We start from the raw sequence: 20,660 nt of genomic DNA, 5'->3' as shown, positions 1-20,660 counted from the left end.
GAGCAAAGCAAGGCTGTTATCTCTTAACCTTCAAGGTCAACACAAAGCTGTTATTTTTCAAGCTAAGCGTTAGCCCTACACTACAATTTAACCCTTACAAGGGTGTGTCTTTTTTTGTTTGTTTTTAAACCAGTATGCTGTTGGGAGCATTTACTGTGTTTGACAACTATGTGGCCAGGTAACATTCAACACAGAGGTAAAGACCCTGATCACCATTACCTTCGCCCCCCAAAAAAGAAAAGATTTCTTAAATATTTCAGAAGTGCAACGCGTGGATATTAATAACAGTATCCGTGTTGACTGTATCAGCCTTGGACAATCCAAGATGAGCATTATTGAAAGAGACTTGGGCCAAACACTGACAAAGCAGAGCCCTACAGTCCTAAAAATGATAGATTGTTAGGTTGTTTAATATTTTTAAAAGTGACATGTGGAGGGGCGCCTGGGTGGCTCGGTGGGTTAAGTGATGGACTCTTGATTTCAGCACAGGTCATGATCTGGGTTTGTGGGATCAAGTCCCCCTCTCCCCCTCCTTGGGCTTCATGCTGGCAGCGCGGAGTGTGCTTAAGATTCTCTCTTTCCCTCTCTCTCTGCCCCTCCCCTGCTCGCGCTCTCTCTCTTTTTCTCTAAATAAATAAATAAATAAATAAATCTTTTAAAAAGTGACCTGTGGATACAGATGAGGACAACTTACAAATATGTCTTTGAAAAGCACAGCGACAACTACAACTGGTTCTTTCCTACACGTCCCACTACATTTGCTGTCTTTGACAATTCAGCGTGTTTTCTGTGTACCGGAGCTTTATCACAACCTTTCTATCTGGGCCACACTATAACTTGGCAAGCTCCAATACATGACCGTGGAAGGAGAAATTGTCAAGTATAGAATCTGAAAGACAGCCTCTTCAGTAAGTCTGAGAAGTGTGCAGATTGAAGTGTCATTTGGGAGTTATCTGAAGATATGCAGCTGGCAGCTGGCCTTAAATAAGCTGGAATTCTTGCAGAAAATGCAGAGGATTCTGAAGGAAGAGTTGTATTTAATACAAGACCAATGCACATCTTATTCAAGAGACCATGTGTAATAATCCTCAGGAAGTGGTACAAGGCTGCTGTTCAGATATGGCTATTACTTTTAAGGGACTGACACCCAAAAAGATGATAGTGATGATGTACGGTACGCACTGGCTCAGGGCATTCATTATTTCAACAGCACACTGGTCTTCTTGCCTCCAAACGGTTCAGAAAGTGACTGACGGCTGGGGAATAATAGCATTGTGCTGTCCAAAAGCACTTAAAATGTGGATTCACTTGAAGTGTGAACTGAGATGTGTAAGTGTAAGATACACACTTAATTCAATAATACACATATTATTTGAAAACCAATACAAAAAGTATAAGCTATCCCAGTAATTTTATATGTTGACTCACATTGAAATAATATTTTTAATATGTTGCATTAAATAAAATATAAAATTCTGTTTCATTTTATTAATTTGTTTAATAGAGAATTTTAAATTACATATGTGTCTCAGATTATATTTCTATTGGATAACAAAAGTGTAAAACATTCCATTGTCACCATATGTATTAATTTAACTGCCTGTCCCCAGAGCAGCATTTCAAAGACCATTTATTGCAGGGATCTAACTTCTAGAAAAGGTTTCAAGTATTTGGGTACATAAATAGATATTTCCTAAGTGCATTCTCTGGACCCCATATCATCTTTAATTTTTGTGAAAATATTTCAAAATTTAATAAGCAAGTACTGTTGTCTAAAAGCATTCTATTGAGTTACTGTTATGGACTATGGCACTGCATAGAAGCAGCTGGACAAGCACTGTCTCCAGTCTAGGATATTCTTTAAACCAAAACAAACAAAAACAAACAAAAAAAACCAACTGGCAGGTACACGCCAACACTACATTCTTCCACTACTGGCAGTGGGCTGACAATCATCGCCTCTACAGTGTAACTACATTATATTTTTAAGGAAAATTTTGCGCTCATGGAGACTTAAGCTCAATTTTGAATATTGCTGAGGTTGCCAGGAAAACCCACAAACAAGTTGCTGATCTGTAAAATTTTGCTAGCGGAAAAAAAAAAAAATATTACTGACATACCTGTTCAAGTGGCCAAAATCCAGAACACTCACAACACCAAATGCTAGTGGATGTGGAGCTGAGGATGTGGAGAAACAGGGACTCTCATTCATTGCTCACGGGAATGCAAAATGGTATAGCCACTTTGGAAGACAATTTGGCAGTTTCTCACAAAACTCTTACCATACTCTTAAACATACTCTTACCATATGATCTAGCAATCGCACTTCTTGGTATTTATCCAAAGGACTTGAAAACTTATGTCAACACAAAAACGTGCATACAGATGTTCACATCAGCTTTACTCATAACTGCTAAAACTTGGAAGCAATCAAGATGTCCTTCAGTAGGTGAACGGACAAATAAACCACGGTACACCCAGACAATGACATTATTTAACACTAAAAGGAAATGAGCTATGAAGCCATGAGCAGACATGGAGGAAACTTAAATGCATATTAGTCAACGAAAGAAGCCAATCTGAAAAGGATGCAACTGAGGTGGGGGATGAATAAACAGGGCACAAGAGCTTTTCAGGGCAGTGAAAATACTCTGTATGATACCCTAGTGATGGATACATGTCATTAGACATTTGTCCAAATCCATGGAATGTACAAACTTTGGGTTATTATAATGTGTAAATGTAGGTTCATCAATTTTAACAAAGGTACCAGTCTGGTGGGGGATGTTGATAATGAGAGAGGTTATGCAGGTGTGGGGGCAGGGAATATATGGGAGATTTCTGCACCACCCAATTTTTTTGTGAACCCTAAACTGCTCTAAAAAATGGAAGTCTTGAGAGAAAAAAAAAAAAAGGAGTGAATACTTTCCTAAAAGGATTGCTATGGTCTGAATGTTTGTGTTCCCCCCAAATTCACCTTGGAATCCTAACGCCCAATGTGAGGGTGGGACTCTAGCAAATGGGATTAGTACTTTTATAATGGAGATCTCACAGAGCTCCCCAGCCTCTTCCACCAGGTGACAATACAAGAAGTCTAAAACCCAGAAGAGGGCCCTAACCTGGCATTGCTGGCACCCCGATCTCAGACTTCCAGCCTCTAGAATTGTGAGAAATAAATTTCTATTGTTCATAAGCTATGCGGTCTGTCGTATTTTGTTACAGTAGCATGAACAGACCAAGACAGAAATTGGTCCCGAGAGTGGAGTGCTGCTGTTAACAAATAACTAAAAATGTGGAAGTGAGTTTGGAGTTGGGTAATCGGTAGAAGCAGGAAGAATTTTGGGGTGCATGGTACAAAAACCTACATTGCCACGAACAGACCATTTAAATTGCATTTAAAGCAATTCCAGTGAGAACTCAGAAGGCAAAAAGGAAAGCTGTAGAGAAAGCTTCAGTCTTCTTAGAGAATCCCTGAGTGGTTGTGAACAGAGTATTAGTAGAAATATGATGGATGGTAAAGGCCATTCTGATGAGGTCTCAGATGGAAATAAAGAACATGTTAATGGAGACAAGAGGAAAGGTGATCCTTGCTATAAAGCAGCAAAGGGCTTTGCTGAATTGGATTCTTGTCTTGGGGTTTTGTGGAAGGTAGAACTTGTGAGTGATGAAACTGGATATTTGACTGAGGAAATATTTCTAAGCCAACTGTTGAAGGAGTGGCCAAATTCTTCTTGAATGCTTATAGTAAAATGCGACAAGAGAAATGATTTAAAGATAGTTGATCAAAGAGGAAATAGAACCTAAAAATCTGGATACTTTTCAGCATTTCCATATTGAAAGAAATGGGAAAGTCTGTTCAAGAGAGGACAGGGTGTGACCAAACCACCTTTTGATTAAGGGGTCAGTATGGGTTTGAACCAAAGAGTTAGGTAGCGACTGAAGAAGGAAAAGTCCATGTGAACTGAAGAGGAAGGAATGAGGCTGGCTGTTGGACTTGGACTTTACAGGATGGGATCTTAGAGCTATGGCTATGACATCGGGCAATTCTTCAAGGCAAGGAGGAAGGACCCTAAATGCAATTCAGAAATCATCAGAGCTGCCCCTTCAATTTCACAAACTTGCGGTGGGGCATTTCCTGGGTTTCAGCAGGCCACACAACTTCCAACCAAACCAAAGTGCTGTTTCCCAAAGCCATGGGGGGCTGACCCCTGCCCAGCAGAGCCACTGGGAGCATGGCTACCTCCACCTAGATTTGGAAGGATGAAACTGCCCAGAGCTGCGAGCGTACAACCCAAGCACAGGGCCACTTCAAGGGCAAGGACACCAGAGAACCCCAACCAGGGCAATTCCCAATCAAGGCCATGGGGGTGGGGCCACCCCTTGGACCCCAGACTGGTAGAACCATCAGTGTGCAACTGCAACCCATGAGAGCTGCCCTGCAAAGCCACTGGGCTGCAAATGCCACTCAGGGTCTAGAAGGTGAGATCCCTCACCCCCAGCTGATCCAGAAGCTAAGACCTCCATCCCAGAGGGTTGAACATCTCAAGATTATTCTCAAGTCTTAGGATTTAATGTTAGTTGCCTTGTGGGGTTTTAAACTTTCTTGGAACCTGTTGTCCCTTCTTTCTCTCCTATTTCTTCTTCTTGGAATGAAAATATCTATCTTATGTCTGTCCCACCATTGTATTTCAGAAACACATAACTCGTTTGGTTTCACACGTTCACAGCTGGAAGGGATTTCCTCAGAATAAATCATACCTTGAGTCTTACCCATACATGATTTAGATGAGACTCTGCACTTTATAGACTTGTAAGTGGATGCTGGAAGAGCTATTAAGACTTTTAGGGCTGTCGGGAGGGAATGAATGAATTTTGTTTGAGAGAAGGACATGAATCTGAGGGGCCAAGTATGGAATACTATGATCTGAATGTTTGTGTCTCCCCCCAGAATTCACATGTTGGAATCCTAACACCCACTGTGGTGGTGTTAGGAGGTGAGGTCTTTGAGAGGTGATGAGGTCACAAGAGTGGGACCCTCCTGAATGGGATTAGTGCCCTTATCCTTATCAGAGAGATCCCAGAGAGCTCCCTAGCCATTTCCACCATGTGAGGATACAATGAGAAGTCTGCAATCTCTGAGGGAAGAGAGCCCTCACCTGACCTAGCTACACCCCTGACCTCAGATCTCCAGCCTCCAGAACTAGGATAAATATCTGTTGTTAATAAGCTATATAGTCTGTAGTATTTTGTTATAGCAAAGCAAATTAAGGCAAGGACTATAGAGATATCTGGTCAAATTTCTCTTTCTGAAGTTGGGTTTCTAGTGTTAACAGGGCAGAAGCCTTCTCTCTTTGCCTCACTGTTACATACCCTAATACAGGTCTTTATACACAGTAGGTATACAGTATATTATAGATTATTAAATAAAATTACATCTGAAAAGCACTATGCATATATGAAGGATAGTGTGGTTACTGCTGCCAAATAACTTTTCTTCTGCTCCTATGGCATTGACTCTCTACCTTGTACTATTTTCCCAACTAAAGTTGCTTAAAGACAGACTTCACGTGTGAGGACCCTTTATATCCTCCATAACATGTTGCACATACCAGCCTTACAGTAAAACTCTAAAAGCTCAGTAGCAAGCAATAAATAACCTTACCAAAAAAAAAGATTTTTATACTTTCCACTATAAAAGGCATCACACAACACACACACTATTTTACAAGACTTGGGATGTAAGGTTATAAATGAAGAGGCTAAATGTGCTGGAAATGAAAATTATATGTGTATGACTTTGAATACAAGTTAATTAAAAGCACCTATTCAAAGAATCATTTTTGGGTTTTTTTAATTAAAAAAAAAGGGTAGCCCTTGGGGTGCCTGGGTAGCTCAGTTGGTTAAGTGAATGACTTTGGCTCAGGTCACGATCTCACGGCTTGTGGGTTCAAGCCCCATGTCGGGCTCTGTGCTGACAGCTCAGAGACTGGAGCCTGCTTCGGATTCTGTGTCTCTGTCTCTCTGTGCCCCTTCCCATTCATGCTCTCTCTCTCTCTCTCTCAAAAAAAAAAAAAAAAAAAAAAAAAAAAAAAAAAAAAAGGTAGCCCTTGGAGCAACAGGGTGGCTTGGTTAAGCCACCAACTTAAATTGCTTAATTCAGTTAAGCATCAGACTCTTGATTTCAGCTCAGGTCATAATCTCATGGTTCATGGGTTTGAGCTCCACGTTGGGCTCTGTGCTGAGAGTGCAGAGCCTGCTTGGGATTCTCTCTCTCCCTCTCTCTCTGCCCATCCCCTGCTCTCTCTCAAAAAATAAATAAAATAGGGGCGCCTGGGTGGCTCAGTTGGTTGAGCGTCTGACTGTATCTCAGGTCGAATCTCGTGGTCTGCGAGTTCGAGCCCCACATAAGGCTCCGTGCCCGTCGCGCGCAGCCTGTTTCCGACTCTGTGCCTGCCGTCTGACTCTCTCCCGTCCGCTGTCTGTGCCAAGAAAATAAATAAAGATAAAAAAAAAAATAATAAATAAATAAATAAAATAACTTGGGAAAAAAAGGGCAGCCCCTGAAATATTAATGTAGGGAAAAGTGGAAAGAGCACTGAAGTTGGAGGCAAGAAGACCTAAATTAGAAACAATTCCACTGCTTATGAGCTATGTAATGATGGGTAAGTCATTAACTTCTCTGAGCCTCCATTCCTTATCTGTAAAAGCGGTAACCTTTATCTCACATACTTAACAGGAAAGTGTCCAGCATGTATCTAATACTTAATGGGTGTTCAAGGGTTATTTATATAGCAGTATATTTCTATCATACACATATATTACTTTTATGAATAAGTTAGCAAGTGAAAAGTGAACAAAGTAGATTCAAGAGATCTGGGTTCTAATTCTTTTAAGATTTTATTTTTAAGTAATTTTTACACTCAGCGTGGGGCTCGAACTTACAACCCTGAGATCCAGAGTCACATGCAGTATTGATTGAGCCAGCCAGGCGCCCCCTGGGTTCTAATTCTCACTCTACTATTCAACAGTTTGACATTGCGCTCTAAAATTCTTGTTGATAAAATAAGGATAATATAACCTGCTCTACTTACCTTACAGGAAGTTGTGAGGATAAAAATAAGAAAACAGGTCAAAGTGATGTCAAAAAGCTGTTAGTATTTCATCAATTAAAAATATATGGTAGTGATTGCAGTGTTATAATTTGAATGGTAAAAATAAAAGCCACAAATGTCCAAAAACAGAATTATCTAAATATATAAATGGATATTTCCATACATATATAAATAGATACCATACATTCTATTTTTGAATACAAAATATTCAAAATATATTTTATTTTATATTTGGCATTTGCCAAATAATATATTTGGCATTTGCTTCAATATAAAATAAGAAAGGAGAAGTGAGTCCGGGTATGATGAAACAGGACTGATATTGAGTTAATAATCATTAAAGCTGGGTAATGATTTCATTATAATATTCTGCTTATTTTGTATGTTTGAAAACTTCTCTAGTAAAAAACACTGGGGGCATCTGGGTGGCTCAGTGGATTGGTTGAGCATCTGACTCTTGATTTTGGCTCAGGTCATGATCCTAGGGTCATGGGATGAGCCCCATGTCGGGCTCCTTGCTGGGCATGGAGCCTGCTTGAGATTCCTTCTCTGCCTCTCCCTTTGCCCCCCTCCCTCTTTTTCTCTCTCTCAAAAAAATTAAATATAAGTAACATATTGAAAGATACATGTAAGTAATATGTTGTAAGATAAATAATATATGCAAACATATGCTAATTAGGTCATTCATGACCTTTGTGAGGTCAGCTGCAGTGTAGGGGAGGGAGCAAGGACATAAGCAGGAATGCAAGAGTCTGAATGAATAAAGTAACTAGTCAGGCTTAGATAGCTACCAAAGATGGCCACCACCAGTTCCTTCCTCCCTATACACACATGCCACTTTTCCTATTGAGAAGTGAGGTCCATTGTCCCTCCTTTGGACTCTGGGATGCTTTGTGACTTGCCATGACCCACAGAATGCAGTGGAAATGACACACTGCCATTTTGGGTCTAGATTTCAAAACTGTATTTTTTTGTTTTATGAAAACATGCCTATATTATGAATTTTAAAAAGCCTGCTGCTGTTGCAAAGCCATGGCAGACTAAGCCATTGGGAGCTGAATTATTCTCCACAGTGCAAGATCTCCTTCAGTTTTATTAATCATCCTACTCAAAATGTGAATTCAGCAAACCCTGTTGCAGCCCATTCCCACACATCCTCAGGCTTTCCAAGGAGGTAGTTTTGTGATAATGATAGAAAAACTACTAGTTCTAAGACAAGATGAGACAATTGAAGTCTTTCTGATTGCCTGACATTTTTCCATTATATGGCTTCTAATGGTTTTATACAACATTTAGCAACTCCTAGGATCCGTCAAAGCTGAATAATTACCTAAATTTCAAGAGCTTAACTCAAAGTTTAAATTGAAGGAGGTGTTTCTGTTTTAGAAAATGCCCAGTTTCTAAAGCCTATTCTCTAAAGAAGACTCGGTGCTGGCCATCCTAACAGTTGTGGTACTTGCTATTTTTGATGCTCAGCTCCCACAGCTATGGGTTTCCCATCCTTCTCCTCACCAAACCCCCCACCACAATGCTGCCCTATATAGAAATTATTTTTTTGTAATTACCACCAACTCCCTAACGTTTCCTTATTCCCATACCACATTCAGTTTCAAGTTCTATTATTGCAATATACAGTATGTGTACTGGCCTTTCTTTTTAAAGAGTTAAGGATAACCGCTTACAGAAATTCAATCTATAGCGTGCAAAGCATCAGAAGGGGAAAAAGGCAGGGAAGGGGAGGAGATAAAGAAAACTTCAGCATCATGATGTGTAGAAACAGAATGCATTTATTATTATTTCAGATATATTTAAAGAGATTATCTCACTATTTGGAAAAAGAAATAAATCTAGCTATATAATATTTAAAGGGGCATACTGAAAAAAAATGACATTAAAAGGTTGAAAGTAAAGGAACAGAAAAATATTTCAAGCAAGTATTACCTACAAGCAATATCAAAATCAGACAAGAGATCTTAATGCCAAAAGTTGTATCAGCAATAAAATGTGAACAATTATAAATGGGATAATTCATCAAGGACATGTAATAATGCTGATCCTGAATGAATCTAACCTCAAAATATATAACCCAGAAAGTTTGATTCTTTTTGATATACCCTGAAAACTCAAAATAAATTATTTTGGTTAGATAGTGATTTCATGGAAACATTCTATTATGAAGATTTCCCCTCAAAAGACTGTACAAGTCCATTTACTTCACAATTTGATTTAATTTTTCTTTTGTTTTTATGTTTATCAAAGCCATAAATACACATAAAGTACCGACTAGTTCCATAAGATTTGCTAATAAAAATAATTACACTCTTTTGGCAATTCTCTTTATATTTACTTTCATGATCTAAATAACATGCTTCTTTTTTAGTTTAGTGATTTTTCTACTTACTCCCTTAAGGAGAATGAGGATTTGGCTTGTTGATCTCCTCACCATCAACACAGATACACTCCCATTCTTCCAACACATTTACATCTTACCTTTGGTTAATTCACTATTCAGTATTAGTGTTACTGTGACTGTGGATGATACCCAGAGATGAACCACGTAATAAACCATAGTTACTTTTTTCCTATGCTATATAGCTTTTCCCCCTAGAGTTAAGTGTCTTGTTCTTTTCTTTATCTAGCTTTCTATGAACTTAATTATTTAATTATTAAATTTAATTATTGAACTAAATCCCAAATTAAATCATCTCTCAAGATGTTCATTCATGCCTGATTTTCTACCAATTTCATCTTCTTTAAGCTGCTTCCAGAGTCTCTGACCTGCACTCATCTGGACTGATTCCCCTCTTGCCAAGACACAGCTGTCTTCTTTGGAAGGTCCCTCCACTTTTCCCCACACTGGGGCTCCTGTTTCCTGAATCCTGTGGCTTCTTCTCTTGGTTTGCTTTCTCCTTTTCATGGAGCACATCCTTCTGGAGATTCTTCAAGAAGGTTATGTGAGAACTTGCATGTCTTAAAAATCCCATTCTAATTCCTGATTGTTCACATATAACCTGTTTTCCCCACACCTGGAAGCTTGCAGAATCTTTTCTTTGGTCTGTAGTAAACTCTCATGATGATGTGTCTTTGGGAGAAACTATTTTTATCTGTTGTGCTAGGTACTTGGTAGATCTTTCAATCTAGAATCTTGTGTCCTTCAATTCTGGAAAATTTTCATGCCTCATTTCATTGATTTTGTCCACTCCAGAGCCTTCCTATCATTCAGGTCTTGGACATGCTGGACTAGTTCTCTAAATTTCTAATCTTTTCTCTCTTGTTTTCCATCTTTTTAACATTTTTTGCTCTACTTCCCAGGTATTTACCTTAAGTTTATATTCCAACCTACCTATTAAGTTTACTGTTTCTTCTACTATGTTTTTAATTTGCAAGAGTTCTTATTTATTCCTTGAATATTCCTTGTTTCAGGGGTGCAGTATCTTTTCTCTTTGGGAATATTAAGTGATAGGATTTTGTTTGTTCTGTTTTATTTCCTTTTCCCTGCATAAACAATGTTGTGTTTTGTTCTGTTTTCTGATTGTTCTCTTTCATGTTAGAGGCTTTCCTTAGATGTCTGGTCATTCATGAGCTGCTTGCTTACATTTAGGGTTAAGGGACTAAAAAGCTGCCTAGATGTTTTAGCACATATATGGGGCTTATTGACTATGAACTTTAACATTAGATGATCTGGCTGGGCTTTCTGTTGGGGAACCACTGATTGTCAGCATTATTTCCTCTTTCCTCCTGGGCTGATAAGATTTCCAGAGGCTTTTAATCTCCCTGCATAGGATAAATGTTTGTGCCGGCATTTTAGGAGCTACGTAAGACAGGAAGGTTGGGAGTGCAAGGACAAGCTCACCATAAAATGTGCATATGTTCATTTAATCCCCTTGTTTTTGATGAAGCAGAAACCATAGTCTAGAATTAGGACTGGAGGGTCCTGGGTTTCCCCGGGGAGCTAATTTCCCCATAGAATCCAGCAAAGACCTAGATCAGGAGTGATGGGGATGGGGTAAAAATAGGGGGTATTAATGAAACTATGTAACCTTAGAGTCAACTAACTCCTTAGAATCTTCTCACTTATCCCCACGTGCCAAATGTCCAGCAGCTAAGCATTTACTTCCTGTTGAAAATGGGAATTGTTCTTCTCTTACAAAACTGAATAAATTGTTTGGAGGGCACCAATCCAACAACTGTGGCATTTATGGGTTCAGGGTGTAATAGGCAGTCTCCCACCCCCTCACTCTAAAACAAAGGTTGACAGTTGACCAGCACTGACTATTTACACACAATTCCTGGTCAACTTTTCAGATGTCCCATTTTTAAATATGAATGGATCACCAAAAATCATCAGAAATTTGAGAAAAGTTTACAACCTGAAAAAAAAATAACAAACATAAAAGTGGGAAATAATCTCAGAGGAAAGAAAAATAATTTGGGGAATAGAAGAGAACTTTAAAAAAATTTTTAGTTAGTGCTTAGGAACCAGAAACTTCCCACTTCATCATTTCACAGCCACACCATAAGACACAAATTGTTATGCTCATCCTGAAGATTAGGACGTTGATGTTCAGGATGACTATGCCTTGTATTAGCGTATGCTCCCAGCCAGTGACATGGTTGGGATTTGAGTCTTCCTTCATGTTCTGATTCCCTAGTGCTCTTTGAGTTGAACCACAACTTCTTTGGTATTTAAAAATTCCACACAGCATATCGTTATACAGAACCATATGAAAATAAGTCCCCAATACATAAAACCACAGAATTCTTAGTTGGAAAGCATTTGTCTTTATTTCTATCCACTTTATGCTATGCTTTTTTTTTTTTTAATTTATTTTTAGAGAGAGAGAGTGAGAGCACAAATGGGGGAAAGGAACAAAGGGAAAGAAAGAATCCTAAGCAGGCTCCAAGGTCAGCACAGAGCCCAATGTGGAGCTCGATCCCATGACCCTGGGATCATGACCTGAGCGGAAACCAAGAGTCGAATGCTCAACCAACTGAGCCCCCCAGGCAGCCCCCACCTCTGTATGTTATTCTTTTAACCTAGGCATCTTTTATTGGTAACTTAAAGTCACACTAACATTCATAGCAGGAACAATTTTAAGTTGCATGTTCTCAAGGAATATACCACAGAACGAAGCACAGAGACAGAGGTATAGCCAAGAGAGGCTAAATTTGGAATTTGAGATTCTCACATAATTCTACCACTAGATAGTAAGTAAGCCAAGAAGTCTCCCCCCAGATTTTGTGTGTATTCTTTACTTACATAGCAATGATTAAGGCAGGAGTAATGAATACCATGTAACAGAAATTCAATAAATGTATGTTGAGCAAATGAATGAACAGATGAAAGTGTCAACTCTGTCCAAAAAAATTATTTACAACCAAAGATAAGCTTTGACAAAAGGAAAAAACCCTCTGTTTCCACAGTCTATATAACAGATCATAAATACTGAGCACTTCACACTGCATAGAGTAAATATACATTAAGTACATCCAACAACGTTTACAACACTTTAAAATGAGTTTAAACATAAGGGTAGTAGGAAAGGCAATACTTTGATTTGGGGTGACTGTTTTTATAATCATTCAGGCTGGAAAATAACTTAGCAAAATACAAAAAACAAAAGCAATGCGGGAAATATTCAAGTAAGTTTTTACTTTCACAACGTAGACTATAAGGTAAGCCTTGGGTCCATTCCACAACCAATCCACACCAAGTCACTAAAAGAAACGAAATAATCTGCTGCCCTATATCAGGCTTTGGACAAAAATAGGAATTTTTACAAACAGGCTACTTATTTAATAATAAATGCAGTAGCAAATTCTAAACCTAGTATTTGGACTTAATACCAGAGAAGTGTCCTCTGTAGCCAGAGTAAACCTAGCAGCAAGTGGCAAAAGACAATATGTCACTGATGTTGGATCCTAACACCACCACTCTTAATACTCAGTGTTCTAAGCACCGTATACAAATACACTTGTTTAATAGATTGGTCACTTTAGGCAGAATATTTTAGGACCTTCACATTCACCGATGTGGACAGCAATTCCTGACCAAGTATCTCTTCCCGATTTTCCCCAACAGAACCCATCACTGTTAGAAAGACTCTATCACCATTTTTCTTTATTTTCTTATAATAAATAATATCTTCGGTCAATTTCCCCCCCTCCCCCCCAAAAAATGACATTTAAATTAGCCTGCAAAGTCTCATTGTTAGTATATGTATAATTCCTGTCAGGTAGTGAGAAATATTAGGTGAGGCAACAGAGTGACTGAGGGGATGTGTAATTTAAATAGGATGGTCATGATGTTGTACTGGACCATTATATGAAGGCAAATACTATGCTGTCCAGGGACTCCTCAGTTCTTTGAGAGAATCATAGCCCACCTCATGGGCTATGTGTGTACACAAAAGGAAGGTCAAGTGGCAGTCATGGCAGGGAATCCCAGACAGTGATGCTGTATCAGGTAACAGCAGCACTAGTTTATGTGGGCCATGCTGATGCCTAAGATGCCTAAAGGGAAAATTCTTCATATTTTCATCCTTTTTTTTTTTACTGAAAACCTAACCCATTGGAAACAGCATTCACTTCAACGTAAAAAGAAACTTTCTCTTTTCCCTCCGTAACTCAGAACACTAACCAGTAATACTGTAAAGTAGGAAACCTACTTAAATCTCAGCTTCCCTGAAGAGTTTATATTTGGCATACTAGAGATATTTCCAACACCATTCCTCAAATTCCTCTAAAGACCTCTCCCACTTATAGCAGTATTTGCCCAAGACTTCAATAAGGCCTTTTTCTTCACAAGCTTCAATATTCAAAGTTACTTGGAAATTGTGATGGAAAAAAAAATGGTGCAAAAATAGTTTTTTTAAAAAAAAATCTCATGTATTCTTCTACTCCATCTCCAAAAAACATAAAGTATATACAATTGAAACCCATCTTTAACTATAAAAACACTTTGAGACCATCTCATATATTTTCCTTAAAAAAAACTGACAGAGATGTCTCCTATTAATCAGTAATTACATTTGTTAAGTCACCTCCTTGTACACTTAGCCAGTGTGTCCCTTAAGAAAGATGTAGGAGGGGCGCCTGGGTGGCTCAGTCGGTTAAGCGTCCAACTTCAGCTCAGGTCATGATCTCACAGTCCATGAGTTCAAGCCCCGCGTTGGGCTCTGTGCTGACAGCTCGGAGCCTGGAACCTCCTTTGGATTCTGTGTCTTCCTCCTTCTCTGCCCCTCCCCCAATCACACTCTGTCTCTCTCTCCTTCAAAAATAAATAAACATTAAAAAAAAATTAAAGAAAGTTGTAGGAAAATGGGGCACCTGGGTGGTTCAGTCAGTTGGGCATCCGACTTCGGCTCAGGTAGTGATCTCATGGTTCATGAGTTCGAACCCCATGTCAGGAGCCATACTGACAGCTCAGACCCTAGAGCCTGCTTCAAATTCTGTGTATCCTTCTCTCTCTGCCCTTCTCCCACTTGTACTCTCTCTCCCTCTCAAAAATAAATAAACATAAAAAAAAAGATATAGGAAAATAATGAGTTACTTCTATGTTCCAGTCACTCTCCAAGCTGCATCACAAAAAGTGTGTAAGATCTAAAGTTTAATGCCCACTCTGCTATTTGTTAGCTCTACAATATTGGGCATATTACTCAAATATTCTCAATCTTTTTTTTAAATGTTTATTTATTTATTTTGAGAGAGAGAATAAGAGAGTGCACATGAGCGGGGGAGAGTCAGAAGGAGAGAGAGAATCTCAAGCAGGCTCCATGCTGTCAGCACAGAGCCCAACCCAGGGCTCAGTCCCACGAACCATGAGATCATGACCTGAGCCGAAATCAAGAGTCGGATGTTTAACTGACTGAGCCACCCAGGCACACCTCAAATACTCTTAATGTTAACATCTTGAGATTGGGGATAATAATAGTTACCTTATAGGGTGAGTGTGGGTTTTGTTTTTTTTAATGTTTACTTATTTAGTTTTGAGAGAGGGAGGGAGCAGGAGAGAGACAGAGAGGGAGACAGAGAATCCCAAGCAGGCTACGCATTGTCAGTGCAAAGCCTGATGTGGGGCTCGAAGTCACGAACCGTGAGATCATGACCGGAGCTGAAATCAAGAGTTGGACACTTAGCCAACTGAGCCGCCCAGGTGCCCCAAGTTACCGTGGGGTTTAAACTAGCAAATGGTTGTGGTGAAACCTTAAGAACCATAGTTGGCACCTAGCATAAGCTGCGTATAGCTAAGAACCAGAACTATTGCAGGAAAGAAAAGTTGGCCAGAATTCCTGGCAAAAGGGTGAAGAATCAAATTAGTATTCTCTCAAGAATCTTCAGTCTTGGGCCTGCATCCATTTGAGGGGAAGGTCTGGAGAACTATTCGGGAAAGCCTTGGGGCAGACTGGTCCAAACACAAAACCAAAGGTTATGGATGGGACCAGACTGGCCTCTGGAATGCAACATTTGACTCAAGTTGGCATGTGGAAGCAATGCAATAGGGTTTGCTTTAAAAATATGTAGTGCTATGTAAATTGTTATTACTACACACATACACACATCCTAACACACACAGATACCTGCTCTCAAGCAGAGATGGATTTAAATGTTGCATGGTTGAGGAGAAGACAGAATAGATGAGTGGCTAAGCATATCAGAATGGTAATAAAGCCAGATTAGAGAGGCCATATAGGGCAGTGGCTAAACATTCAGCCACTAATTGCAGAATACTCAGTTTCAGTTGTCTCCATCACTCACTTTTCAGCACAAACTCGGGCAAGTTAAGTAACTTCTATGCACCTAAGTTTCCTCTTGGATAAAAAAAGGATAATATTAGTACTTACCTCACAGGATTGTTACAAGAATTAAAAAAGTTAATATATATAAAGCACCTTATATATTACATTAATATATATCTATATATATAATTTATAACATACAAATAGATGTATATATTAACTACATATATATATGTATGTGTGTGTGTGTGTGTGTGTGTGTGTGTATATATATATACATATGGCACTAACAATGTGTGTATAAAGATTGCCTAGGACACGGTAAGCATCAGTTTCCCAATCTGTAAAATGGGAACAATAAAATGTCTTACTTCACAGCTTGTTATAAGAATTAAATAAATTATACTTATAAAGTGCTTAGCACATAATACATCAATAAATATTTGGTATTTTTATTAGAACATAGGTGGGGTACCAAAAATAATTTTTAATCCAGAGAAAAATATTTTGTAATGGAATAGAACGGAAAATATCGTGAAAAACATTATTCCCATTTTAGTGTTGAATATATTTACTGGGAAACCATGAGTAACTTGGCATACTTGTCCACTTTCCACTGTATAAAACACATCTGAATAATTCCATCTCCTAGATCTGTCATGGGATCTAAGTCACAGATAAAAAATACAGAAGACGAAGAAGGAAGAAGAGGAGAGAAAGAAACCATGACTACAAGAGCAATTTTGAAATAACATTCCTCTCAATATTCATTCACTGACAAAGAAAAAATAAACCCTAATAACATAAACAACCAAAAATCTATATGTAAATGTACTTACAGAAAACATGACACTTTTAAAATTTGAAAAATGGGCACTCATAAAGAAATTTGTTGCAACATGCCTTCTAAAGGACAAATGTTGCCATAAAATTAGAACTTAAAGGTCAATTCATTAAAACTCAAATAAACATAACTCCTGTTTAGTCTACAAAGAAACCCAGAGAATACAGAAGTCAAGGGAATCAAGAAAACTTTAAGGAGGCTGTGGTCAACAGTGTGCTAATTGCTAAAAGGCCAATAAGACAACACCTGGAAAGTGTCCATGAGGTTTAGCAGCAAGGATATAATTGGTGATCTTAACAAAATCACCATATGGAGTGGCTGGGATTGCGGAAAATACTAAATAAATCAGCACAGTCTGGGAAATGATTTTCATTGAGAGAGGAACAAAAGACTAAGCATGAGTCACTAACTTTGAGTTAGAATAAGCTTCCCTAACTTGGGAGATATTCAAACTGGAATTTTTTTTCAGATTATAATTTTTATTCTAATAGTGGTAAATAAAGCAAATTGATACTGGAGATTTACTCCACAAAGCATTACTGGGTCGTCCTTTGACCCAAAGTGAATAGAATAATTTTAATCTTTCCATCTAAAAGATGTTGAAGCACAAAAATTTAAGATGATATATATATGAAAGTTTAACCTGAATGATGTTTTCCTGAATTTTATTAGACTACTTCTGTGCCAAAAACAAAATACCAAAAAACCAAAAAACTTCTGTGCTAAGAGATTCTCAGCGGGCGCCTGGCTGGCTCAGTTGGTGAAGCATGCAACTCTTGATCTCGGAGTTGTGAGTTCGAGCTCCACATTGGGTGCAGGGATTACTTACAAAAATAAAATCTTTAAAAAAAACAACAAAAAGAGATTCTCAGCCAGCGATGGAAGGAAGATTTAACATCTTTTTTTAAGGTTTTTGTTTGTTGGTTTTGGTTTTGGTTTTTTGTGTTTCTTTGAGAGAGGGTGAGAGTATGCATGAGTAGGGGAGGGGCAGAGGGCAAGCGGGCGAGAGAATCTTAAGCAGGCCCCATGCCCAGCCTGGAGCCTGACTTGGGGCTCTATCTCACAAAGGTGAGATCATGACCTGAGCCGAAATCAAGGCTGATCTTAACCACTTAACCAACTGATCTATCCAGGTGCCTCAAGATCTTTTTTGAAGATGTGATGCATTTACCAGTCTCTGTCTCAAAGGATAATGCAGACAAGTGTTTAAGAAACCACCTGTAAGTTCTTCTGATTAGTTATGGATGACCAGTAATATCATTTATCTAACCATCTAGACATCACTGTCAAATAGAAATATAATGTGAGTCATCATATCAGAATGGCTAAAACCAAAACCATATGAAACAACAAGCATTGGCAAGGATGTGGAGAAAAAGGAATCCTTGTGCACTGTTGATGGAAATGCAACTGGTGCAGCCACTGTGGAAAACAGTATGGAGAGTCCTCAAAAAATTAAAAATAGGACTATCCTATGACCCAATAATCTCACTACTGGGTATTTACCTTACAGAATATGAAAACACGAATTCAAAGTGATATATGCATCCCTATGTTTATTGCAGCATTATTTACAAAAGCCAAACTATGGAAGCAGCCCAAGTGTCCATCAATAGATGAATGGATATAAAAGATGTCGTATGCATATACAATGAAATATTATTCAGCCATAAAAAGGACTGAAATCTTGCCATTTGCAACAACATGGATGGATCTGGAAAATATTATGCTAAGTGAAATTAGCCAGTCAGAGAAAAACAAATACCATACGATCTCACTCATATATGGAATTTAAAAAGCAAAACAAATGAACAAAGAAAAAAAGACACACACACACACACACGCATACACACACACAGACTCTTAACTATAGAGAACAAACAGAGGGGAAGTGGGTGGGGGAGTGAATAAAATAGGCGAAGGGGATTAGGAGTGTACTTGTCTCGGTGGGCACTGAGTAAGGTATGGAACCGTTGGATTACTATATTGTACACTAGAAATTATTCAACTGCACTGGAATTAAATTTTTATATATGTTACAAATAAATAAACAATTCTTTTTAAAAATTTTTTTAGTGTTTATTTATTTTTGAGACAGAGAGAGACAGAGTGTGAGCAGGGGAGGGACAGAGAGAGAGGGAGACACAGAATCCGAAGCAGGTCCCAGCTCTGAGCCATCAGCACAGAGCCCGACGAGGTGCTCGAACTCACAAACCACGAGATCATGACCTGAGCCAAAGTTGAATGCTTAACCGACGGAGCCACCCAGGCACCCCAAAAAATAAATAACTCTTAAAAAAAGAAATAAATATAAGAGTAAAAAGAAATAGATGTCATTAATTTTAATATTTTCTATTTAATCTAATATACAAAATGTTATTTCAGCATGTAACCAATATAAAAATTATTGCTAAGACATTTCACATTCTTTTTTTCATACTAAATCTTTGAAATCCAGGTGTATTTTACATTTCTAACACACCTCAATTTGTCCTAGCCTCATTTCAAGTGCTCAGTGGTTGTTTATGGCTAGTGGTTGCTATATTGGACACTACAGGTCTAGAATCCAGATTCCCTGCAAACAGGAATATGAGTTTTCTTGTTCACAGATGTAATTTTAGCATTCAGAAGAGTGCCTGGCACAAAATGAGCCCTCAGTGAATATTTGTTGAATGAATGAACACATGAATGAATTAATCCATGGGTTTTATATACATATATGCAAAAAAAATTCCTGTGACATAGATGAAATTTTAATTACATGACTAAAACTATTAAGAGAAGCATGTAATTATATTAAACTCAATTCCAACCCAGGCAATAGTTTAGCAATATAGGGTTAAGTCAATACGAATTCTTAAATGGGTGCATACTTTCAAATACACTATAAACATGTGTTACTATCCATAGGGAACATTCTTCTATAACCACTTTAAACATGATTTTCTTAAACATTTAGTAAATTAAAATGCTGTCACACTCCTCTAGTAAAATCAAATAAATTATAGCTTTTCTATATGGAATGAATGAACTCCACATTCATCAAATACACACAACTCTTACATATTCCACTAGTTCTGCAAAGAAAAGTGTTTTGGCTTAACGTTCCATTCCCTCTAAAAATTGGCAAAAGAATATTTCAAAAATAGCTTTAAAGCCCTGACAAAAAGTTAAATATGTTCTTTATGTTAAAAATGTTTACCCCCCAAAAGTACTGCAATTATTTAATGTAAATGAAATATGCCCCAAACAGGTGATGTTTAGTAACAAAGGTTGGAGAGAAAATCATACCTTCTCAGCTAAAAGCTCTCTTATCTTGCTTGCTTGAACTCTAAATTTCATGAGCTGGGACTCCAGAGCCACACATCGTTCTTTCCAATCTACTGGTCCTTCTGTCTCAGTAAGCTCTGCCATATTTATTCTAGAAAAGAAAGCATAAATGGCATATAACCCATGAGCATTCAGGATAATTCATTATGTCATCCTGTATACATATTCACGTTACCATCTAATGATGTCATCCACATACAAATTTTTGAATTCTGAGACAAATTCCATAACTGGTTATATAGCTCATGGAAGAAACTTAGTGGGAGACAGAGGTCAGGGTTGGAGGCCCAGTGTGTTATTCAGTTTTTATATATAACATATCCTTTCCGTGTCTCAGATTATCCAATCTAGAAAAAGCAGGACACTGATAGTAACAAACCATTGTTCTTCATGAGTACGTTGTGAGGAACAAATTAAATACTGTTATTTTTAATAGCACTATGGACAGTATAATAGCACCATCTGAACACAGAGAAGTAGTATTATTTTAGCTCTGCCCAATAGATAAAACATTGTTTTAATCTTCCAGCTCAAAATTTTACCCCACTCCTAGGTTTACAGAACTATCACAATTTGATTCAATTGGTACCATGATAGTTTCTTAGGTTTAAGAAACTTCATTACCAGTGCTACAAT

General features: G+C 38.1%; 2 protein-coding genes across 2 annotated transcripts in view; one reads left to right on the top strand and one right to left on the bottom strand.

Annotated features, from left to right (window-relative positions):
* PLEKHH2 (pleckstrin homology, MyTH4 and FERM domain containing H2) overlaps positions 1 to 20,108 on the bottom strand; it is a 105,607-nt gene extending 85,499 nt beyond the window's left edge. The window contains exon 1 of the mRNA XM_047069402.1: positions 19,986 to 20,108. Coding sequence (XP_046925358.1) covers positions 19,986 to 20,108 — 123 coding nt within the window. The remainder of the gene's footprint in view (positions 1 to 19,985) is intronic.
* On the top strand, positions 169 to 1,253 carry C1GALT1C1L (C1GALT1 specific chaperone 1 like). Its single transcript, XM_053722163.1, is given in 9 exon segments — positions 169 to 231; positions 233 to 327; positions 329 to 358; positions 360 to 398; positions 646 to 834; positions 836 to 885; positions 888 to 1,049; positions 1,052 to 1,192; positions 1,195 to 1,253. Coding segments are annotated over 9 exon segments (828 nt in total).
* Positions 20,109 to 20,660: the final 552 nt, after the last annotated feature.

This window comes from Lynx rufus, unplaced genomic scaffold (genome assembly GCF_022079265.1).
Source record: "Lynx rufus isolate CCGP_SWC_20201006 ecotype Redwood Valley unplaced genomic scaffold, mLynRuf1.p SCAF_8, whole genome shotgun sequence".
Lineage (NCBI taxonomy): Eukaryota > Metazoa > Chordata > Mammalia > Carnivora > Felidae > Lynx > Lynx rufus.
The sequence above is the reverse complement of the archived record's forward strand: the minus strand, read 5'-3'. Positions and strand labels throughout refer to the sequence as shown.